The following is a 10000-nucleotide window of genomic DNA, read 5'->3' on the forward strand; positions in this document are numbered from 1 at the left end:
AGCGTTCCGCACACTTCAGCGTTCCGCACACCTCAGCGTTCCGCACACCTCAGCGTTCCGCACACTTGCAACTTTTTCCTATTTGTCTAATAAAAAATACTTTTTGTTATTTTTTTAACGACTCATTGGAGACACTGTCAGATATCCTTGTTTCCATCAAAACAGCTGGCAGAACCATCTAAGCTGGGTTTGGACATCAAATCTGTGTAAACAGTGTCCGTCTATCACTGTTCGGTGGGTGGGGAAACAGAGGGATGTGAATGTAAATGGGGTGAGGAAATTTTCACAATAACTACTGAAACGCGGAAAGTGCTGAAGTACCGTACGGAATACTGCACTCTAAAGGTAGAGTGAGCTTATAAACACCTCAGTCTTCATCTATAATTAGAATGAATTTGATCAGACTGGTAAACACAGCGGTGTGGAGCGCTGACAGCTGAGCTGTTAAAGTCCGACTCCCCTGAGTTTCGCGCTTCCCGACTGACGTACTCTTATCTACAAACATGGACTAAACTAGAGCAGAGATGTTTTGAGCTGAACTATCGCTTTAAAGCTCGTCCACCCTCCAAACACAGCCGTGAGAGCAGGTTTGTGGGCGGAGTCTCCGCACGACCATCATCAGGCCTGCAGTGAGAGTTCGCTCCAGGAGAAATGGGACCTTCAGATGTTTTCAGAGCAACAGATCACAAAGCACTGCCCGCCTGTGACCGGCCGTCTCCAAGTCCAGCAGCCTCGCTCTGATCTGATCTCCGTCTCTGAGCTGCTTTTTATAGCACTCACTGTTTTAGTTCAGCTTTAAACCTCTAAACACACAGAACTCTGGCTGACCGGAGCTTCTGGACTGAAGGCAGAGCTGAGAAACGTCCAAAACGCAAACAGTCCAGAAACTCTCCAGCCGCTCCGCCAGCAAGAGCTCCAGACTGAACACAGGTCCACTGGATCTGGATTAGTTTTGCACATTAATGTCCATTTCAGAAACGTTACATTTTGGTTTTGGGTGATCTTTGAGCTCTGAGCACAAATCTTACGTATGTTCCAAAATGTTCAGTCATGTTATACACACACCTTAAAAAGCGACGTGTTGGATCACTCACTAACTCGTGTCACTCATTTTAGCACTGTGTGTCGTATTGTTTTCTGATTGAACACACTGTGTGTTAAAGTAACTCTAAACGTGTCCAGTTAGAGGCAGAATGTGCTGCTGTAACTCCTCTGTTTGAAGACTGGAATCCGTCTGATCACAGGAGCTGAATTTTGACAATGAAAATCTAAATCTGACTGTGAAAAATATGAAAATGATACGTTCTGCAGCATCTTTCCCTCCTCATACACTTGGCTGTTGTGCCTGTGACCGAAACACAGCCATGATATTTCATGAACCATTTCCTGATGCAAAGAACCCAGAGGGTCCATGTTCACGGTTCTGTATAGAACCATTTTTTAACTAAAGAACTCAAACCATGTTTATTTTAAGAGGGCACATTAGTTGAAACGCCAAACTACTGTGGGAACTACTTTTTTAAGGAGAGGTCGCCGATATTAAAAACATGTCGGCCCTTATTTATCGAAGTGGCGTAAACAGAGCGCAGATCTGATCACTTCTAATAACGTACAAACTGCTCCGTCTGATTCATGATACTTTCGTACGATGTAGAAACGAGTGAGATTCGAGTGAGATCAGCTTCAGTGCGTGAAATCAAGCGCCTCATTTACATATCATTTACATGAAGCACCCTCTAATTCATACAGATGTTTCCAGTGAAACGATAACATTTAGCAGCTCGTGAGCCAATGGCTGAGCTGGAGTGAACTGCTCCCCCTACTGACCAAACTTTATAGTGTTACAATTACAACTTCTGGAAAAAACTAAATATGAAATAAACAAAACATCTAAGACGGTAGAATGACGTGACTGTTTAGTGCGATTATTTTCCTAAAATATCATATTTAAACAGTATTATTACAGTGTATGAAATTAGCCGTGTTCTATATTGTTTATTTTGTGGGCGGAGTCAGTAGAATAAAACAAAAGCACAGTGTAATGTCTTAATGGAACACTGTACATTTGTTTACACTGAAGAGCATATAAAGTCATTCAGTGTTGTACTGCATAAATTATTAGTATTATTGTTATTGTCTGTTTTTAATTCTTATTATTGATATAGATGATCTTAACAATTTTGGTTAGTTAAGCACAGATCAAGCATTTTGTTCAGGTTGTTAAACTATTACGCTCAGATTTACACAGGGAAGTTTCCCTTCTTTCATTTTTTATTTATTTTGTGAAACTATTGCATTAAAGGTAACATAACGACTTTAATCAGAGCCGTTCAGAGTGGTTTGGTGTGAAACGCTCTGTTCTAGATAAACTTACTGAGTCAGAGCTGTTCACAGTGGTGGTGATAGGAACCAGACGTCCACCTCTAAAAGCTCCCTCACAGAAAGTTCCTACATGAAATGGTTATGAATTCACCGCCTGATGACTGAGACACTGTTTTATGATCGTTTAGAGAACTTAAACTCCATTCATGGTGGAGGGATACATGCAGGGCGCTGTGAGGCAAAATAGTCCCCAAAGAAAACTTATTATTTCAGATTTTCCACTATTTTCCATCATCAACATTCCATATAAACTCAGAAGACTCGTGTAGGTTCACTGGTGGTTCTGGATAGTAAATAAAATGTCTATATTTGTGTTGTAGTCATGGCGACCCCTGGTTACCATCACCACCACTGTAAAGACATCTGAACCATTTAAAACCAAACCACTCTGAATCTCTCTGATTACATCTCACTCACTGAATCACAGTGTGATCTTATTCACCGCTGCTTAATAACAGATTGTTTTGGTCAAAAGAAAATCTGGTATATTTCGGTTATTCTGCTGAGTCACACACTAAAACAGCCCTCTGTAGACTTGAATTATGTAAGTGAAGACTTTGAGTGGCTGTGCTATAAGGTCCATTACAGACGTGCCCGAGGATGCTGACTGAAAGCTTTTAGCGTTTTTCTCCTCCAGATAACCGAGATGGTCAGATAAGTGGTACGGCTGCACTTTGGCCTGCGCTGTGTTCAATAACTACACAATAACTACAGTTACAGGAGCTGAACACACTACAGAGCTGTGCCCTCTGCTCCATCGTCCTGGACACCAGATCAGAAACGTACAGTCTGCATCTTTTAAAGTTTACTCTTTAACCTGCTTACAACACTGTTAGGAATTTATTTACTAAGAAGCTGAAATGGGGGTTTAAATGAAGATAACGCTCAAAATAACGCTGATCTGCACCACATTCAGCCTGAACTACGACTCTGAGCTGAAGGGTCAGGGTCACCTCACATGAAGAAGCTAAAAAGCACATAATAGTAATAATAATAATAATCATAATCATAATAATCATAATAATAACAATAATAATGTGTTGATACTGTTTTTTCTCTGAATAAACCTGCTTAGGCTTTAATCCAGTCAAACCTAACAGCTAAATTTTGTATATTTAAGGAAAAAAGTGACACACAACTTTAGGAAAAGTTCTGTATAGTTATAAAATGAACATATCTAACAGAACCCATCTGAATTTCAGCACACTTTCCAGCTTTTATGGCAGCGTCTTAAAGAAGGATGAGCACCCAGGGAATGCTGGCATATCCGGATGAACGAATGGCCAAATGGATGGATAAATAAATGAGTGAAACTGATGGACAAGCTGGAGAGCTCAGTTATGCTTTCTAAGGGAAGCTTTGTCCCGCTCCCACAGCAAATCGGAATCATTAGTCCCGCTCCCACCCGCAGTTCCGTCAAGCTGAACTGACATCCAGTATCTGACAGGGTCTGTTCACAAACACGTTATTCTTTGCTGAAATATCAGGTCAGTTATGATCATCAGGCTCACTGTGAGAAACTTCACCAAACGCCACTTATTCACCATTTAAACACAGAGCAGGAATCAAACCACGGCGCGGTTATTTTTGGTGTTCTGCTGGGCAGCTGTGGCCGTCGGACTGAAGGCTCCGTCGTCTCTGTAAGATATGAGAATCTGCGTGTTGTTTACGTGATCAACCAAGATGACTTGACTTTTCGGAAGGTTATTTACAGGATTAGGGCTGTCATAATCATGAAGATTTAGTTGACTAATAATTATCATAGAAATAACTGCAATTAACCATGTAACGGTCTGTTATTGTTCATTGTTTGAATCTGTTAAAATACAAGTCTAAAGTGGCTAAACTGAGCCTCCTTAGCTGACTGTACTGTCAAACCAATACCGCACACTCGCACACTCGCACACTCGCACACTCACACGGAATGATAAGAATCAGGCAAAGAACCAAAAAAAATTAAATATAAGCAAATAAAAAAAACAAAACAAAAAAAAACACCTCTCATTCTCCCAGCATACATGCTAAAAATGTTAGAATTAGCCACATAGCTAACAAATGAACAAACATCACTCAGCGCTGCCCTCTAAACGTTAGAGCACCACGTTAGATAGCTAGAACTTCATTTTTTTTGTTTTTATAAGCTCATCATATCTCAGTGAACACATCTGCTGCCTTCTTCATTTACATTAAGAAAGTCCCCACCCAAAAAAACAAAATTATATATACATACATATATACACGCATATATATACACATACATATATATATATATATATATACACACACACACACACACACACACACACAATATAGTCACATTGTCTTATATAACCATGATGTAATAATTGTGACAGGTCTACAGAAGATGGTTCTTCAGGAAAGATTAGTAAAGGTTCTATATAGAACCAGGAACACTCAATGAACCAGCTGAGCGGTATAGTGGTTGGTGGAGTGTAGTGGGTGACACCTCTGCCTTCTGCGCTGTAGACTGGGGTTCAATCCCCACCTGGGAAAACATCCTACGCTATACCAATAAGAGTCCTTGGGCCAGACTCCCAACACCACCTTCACCCACCTGTGTAAAATGATCAAACTAAGTTTGCCAAACGGAAAAAAATATATGGTTCAAAAAGGTTCCTCTACAGTTACGATGTCAAGCCTTTTTGGTGCGATATGAAGCTTTTTCCAAAAGATTCTATATAGAACCATAAAAAACACATTCTCCATCAATCTAAAGAACCAATTCACCATGAGAACCACGTAAGCATGCAAAGGGTTCTTTCACTGTTTATGGTTCTATACAGAACTGCTATGTTTACTAAAGAACCCCTGAAGAACCATCTTCAACAGTGCAGGACATACTGTGTAAATGTAAACTGTGGTCCACAAGAGCAGCAGACCTACTCAGAAAGAGAACACAGAGTTTAGGCTTGAAGAGGTTTGATTATATATAATTTTCATGCTTTAATACACAAATTTAATTGTCTATTGTTTTGTTAAGTCAGTAATCTCTGACCAAAAGACTGAATTTAACGACACAAACTCGCTATTTAGCCACACAGTTGGCTGATTTGAAACATTCAGATTTGTGCTCAGAATATTTCAGATATGCACAGAAATGTGTTAATAAACTACATTAATATGCTCATCTGTACTGAAACACTGGAGAACCCAAACCCTCAAGTCTTGCTAGAACATTCTACTCTCTTACCCTCGGCGTTGGTGGGTCGGGGGCTGGGTTCCGGTTCCTGGCTCTGCTGGGCCAGGCAGGCTCGAGCGTCCAGCTGCTGCAGCATAGTGGGGCAGAACTCACGCAGACCCGGGCCGTCCAGACGGGACTGTTCACTCAGACCGTGAACCGCCAGAGTTCCTGCAGCCAGACACTGAACACACACACACACACACACACACACACACACACTTATTAGCAGTGTATACACCACTTGGTCAAACGTCTGTGGACAGTAGTAAAGGGTGATGGGCTCAAAAATATATACCACTGTATGATAAAAACAAATGAAATATATCACGGTACAGTCCATAAATCAATAAATATCTTGTTTATTTATTATTTTCCAAGATATTTATTGATTTATTCATTCATATCCATCAGAAATGTTACAACAAACCGCAAAAACAAACAGGTTTACTAAGAAACTCAAAATGATCTGGGTCATTAACTGAAAACCTAAGTAAGGCAGTAAAAGAAACATTAGTGGGACAATTAGTGGCTGGATAGGGTGGGGTAGAAGGTGCAGTTGGACGGCGTGGTTGGAAAGTGCAGTTGGACGGCGTGGTTGGACGGCGTGGTTGGATGGGGTGGGCTAGAAGGGTGCAGTTGGACGGTGTGGTTGGACGGTGCAGTTGGACGGCGTGGTTGGATGGGGTGGGCTAGAAGGGTGCAGTTGGACGGCGTGGTTGGACGGCGTGGTTGGATGGGGTGGGCTAGAAGGGTGCAGTTGGACGGCGTGGTTGGACGGTGCAGTTGGACGGCGTGGTTGGATGGGGTGGGCTAGAAGGGTGCAGTTGGACGGTGTGGTTGGACGGTGCAGTTGGACGGTGTGGTTGGATGGGGTGGGCTAGAAGGGTGCAGTTGGACGGTGTGGTTGGACGGTGCAGTTGGACGGCGTGGTTGGATGGGGTGGGCTAGAAGGGTGCAGTTGGACGGTGTGGTTGGACGGTGCAGTTGGACGGCGTGGTTGGATGGGGTGGGCTAGAAGGGTGCAGTTGGACGGCGTGGTTGGACGGTGCAGTTGGACAGCGTGGTTTGATGATCTCATCACTGTCAGGACAAAACCTTGTATCTCCATTTTTGTCATTTTAATTTTTTGCCGTTAACAGTGCCTCATTGAAGTTTGCTGAAAGTCTTCACGTTAAATAACGAGTCTACGCTGAGCCCCATCAATTAGCCTTAGCATTAGCTTCCATCGCTAAAACCTCCGCCTGAGACACGAAAAGCTGCCGAGTGACTGAACCTTTCCCTGCTTTCATCACTGTAAACGTGGCTGTTTCACTCACATTCGGCCAACATTGATCTTTCATCAGCTATTAAACATCCTGTAAAGTTTACTTTTAAATAATAAATAAACAAATAACTCCAACAGATGTGGCACCAGTAACCAAGGGAGGCGGGGCTTTCTGAATTTTCAGAATTTTCGGTCAGTTCGGCTGTCCAGTCAGTGGCTGAACTGAGAGGGCAGATATGGACCGAAAGATGGTTCAGTCGTCTCCGTCTCTGACGACAGAGAGCGCAGAGCTGCTTCACACATCAGACACTGATACAGTCTGAGGTCCTAGTTTGTTTACAGACAGACGGGCACACGCCGGGTCACCGCGTCCAGCCAGAAGGTAAACACATACGGCCTTGCAGTCTGATCACCACATTCAGGGACAAGAGGAACGCAGACGGAGGAAAAACAGCTTTTCCTTCAGACGTACAGCAGCACAGCCTTTAACCCCCAACAGACTATTTCACTTTTATTAGTGATATTAGTGCAAAGCAGTGAGCAGCACTGCTGATATCTGACTGTATGCTATTCTTTTATTTCTCTCACAGATTTTTTCCACCAACTCATCCTGCAGTTTTCGGAATATCAACACCATCCCAACTCCGGAATGTTCAGTGTGATCAGGAATACAGCTCTCTGATTTTCGCACTTTACCTTTTTTCCCCTCAGGACTGAATGGGCTGCAAAGGTTTGTGCACCCAGCTTATGTCATGTTGATACAAGTCCATGTGGAGAATCAGAGCAACCACCTAGGATACCATAGCAACACCCTAGCAACCACCTAGGATACCACAGCAACCACCTAGCAACAGCCTAGTAGCCATCTGGGATACCACAGCATCCACCCAGTAACACCCTAGCAACCAACTAGGATTCCATAGCAACCACCTAGTAACACCCGAGCAAACTCCTGGGATACCATAGCAACCACCTGGGATGCCATAGCAACCACCTAGTAAGACCCTAGCAACCACCTACAATACCATAGCAACAACCTAGCAAGACCCTAGTAACCATCTGGGATACCATAGCAACCACCTAGTAACACCCTAGACCACCTAGTAGCACCCTGGGAACCACCTGGCAACCCTGGCAACACCTGGGATACCACAGCAACCACCAAGCACCACCCTAGCAACACCCTGGGATACTACAGAAACCGCCTAGCAACACCCTAGCAACGACTTAAAGTACCATAGTAACCATTGGCAACACCCTAGCAACTGCCCATCATCTGCTTAAGCTGCGCAATCACTGCATTTTCTTCAGGAAATGCACTTTTCTAGTTGTTACATTCGCTCTGCACATAGAGAAACACTATTTAGTCTCAGCAGAATTGATCACGTTTCTGTTCTGATCAAAATGAATCACGTCTTAATGATTTCATCTGAGAACAAAGAGAAACGAGAAGAAAGCTGTTCTAGTCTGTCTCAGTGTCGAGACAATGTTGTGCTCACTTTGAGGTTGTTAGGGGGTTGCAAAGCAGTTGCTAGGTGTTGAAAATGAATGGGAGTCTATGGGAGGAACTGGGAATGGGATGAGTGATTGCGCAGCTTAAGCAGTTTCCAAATGGTTGCCATGGTGTTGCACTGTGGATCATATGGTATTTTAGTTGGTTGCTAGGCAGTTTTACATTATTCCAGGTGGCTGCTAGGACATTTCTAGGTGGTTGTCATTGTATCCCAGGTGGTTGCTAGGGTTCAGCTCATTTGCATAAACAAGGAACAAACAAGCTGACTGAGCAGGTGGGCAAAGTTTGCTACCCTTTTATTTTTAAATTAATTTCAAGTCAACAAACTGATTTTAATTTGGGTAAACGTTAACCTTAAAGACAAAGTTAAAGAAGTTAATGTTTTTAAGGGATCTGACTGGTCATTGAACTTATTTACTTTTCTAAAAAAACCTGCATTCTTGCATCAAATACTTGTTCAAAACTAAGTAAACTTGCTCAGTAAAGTACATTTATCATTTACAGAGTATAAAGATCAGATAAACACTAAAACAGACGGAAGGCTGTATGAAACCTCTCCCAGCTGAAGGATGAAGGATTAGCTCAGTGCGGTGAAGCCGAATCTGAGGCGACATTAAGCTTCAGAAATATTCCAGACATTCTCCATCACTGATACACGTGGGAGAAAAGTATAGCTACACAATATCTGAGCCTTTAGAAAGACACAGGGTTAATGGAGCACGCTGACCGCACATTTATTATCTATTTATTTTAATCAATATTAAAGCTGTACTGTTTAAAAAACACCATTATTTGATTTGATACATTACAGCTGTGTCCTGATTAAAGCCTTTATCAATACAGCAAAAACAAGGAGTTCCTGATGTTAATATTTGTCTATAATGTGTCCATTTTCAGTTTAGCGTATTCAACGTTATAAACATTATATTACTATGGGCTAACATGTAATAAGCTACGCCTAATATCTCATAATTAGCTCCAATCAAACATGCTAAGCACAAACTAAAATGTCAGCCCGCAAACGAACAGGCTAAACATCAAAGTCAGAAAGTTAGATAAGTGCGGCCCCATTTTAGCCTGAAACTGCATTCCCAAACTAAAGGGGGCGCTGATATCACATACTCTGGGCTACAGTCGTGATCTTGGCCTCACTTGAAAGGAAACACTCTCAACCGTCAGAACAAACCAATTTCAAGTGAGATAAATTGATTAAAGTCAATTAAAGTCAGGTTATACTAAAGCCAGATTAAGTTAGATTAAAGTCAGTTTAAATCAGGTTAAAGTTAGATTCACGTCAGTTTAAGTCAGGTTAAAGTTAGATTCACGTCAGTTTAAGTCAGGTTAAAGTTAGATTAAGTGAAGTTTAAGTCAGGTTAAAGTTAGATTAAGTCCGTTTAAGTCAGGTTAAAGTCATCTTAAAGTAAGATTAAGTCCGTTTAAGTCAGGTTAATATAAGATTAAGTCCGTTTAAGTCAGGCTAAAGTTAGATTAAGTCAGTTTAAGTCAGGTTAAAGTTAGATTAAGTCCGTTTAAGTCAGGCTAAAGTTAGATTAAGTCTGTTTAAGTCAGGTTAAGTGAGGTTCAGGTTAAAGTGATGTCTGAGAGCTCACCGTGGAGGTGTTGGTCCTGGTGGGCGGAG

General features: G+C 42.0%; 1 protein-coding gene across 2 annotated transcripts in view; it reads right to left on the reverse strand.

Annotated features, from left to right (window-relative positions):
- slc39a14 (solute carrier family 39 member 14) overlaps nt 1-10000 on the reverse strand; it is a 50395-nt gene that overhangs the window by 24664 nt on the left and 15731 nt on the right. For both annotated transcript variants that reach the window (XM_036598207.1, XM_036598208.1), the window contains exons 2-3: nt 9972-10000; nt 5594-5765 (exon numbers count right to left, since the gene is read on the reverse strand). The exon at nt 9972-10000 is cut by the window's right edge and continues 266 nt beyond it. In XM_036598207.1, the coding sequence (XP_036454100.1) occupies nt 5594-5765; nt 9972-10000 (201 nt within the window). The remainder of the gene's footprint in view (nt 1-5593; nt 5766-9971) is intronic.

Source organism: Colossoma macropomum, unplaced genomic scaffold (genome assembly GCF_904425465.1).
Source record: "Colossoma macropomum unplaced genomic scaffold, Colossoma_macropomum, whole genome shotgun sequence".
In the NCBI taxonomy this organism is placed as follows: domain Eukaryota; kingdom Metazoa; phylum Chordata; class Actinopteri; order Characiformes; family Serrasalmidae; genus Colossoma; species Colossoma macropomum.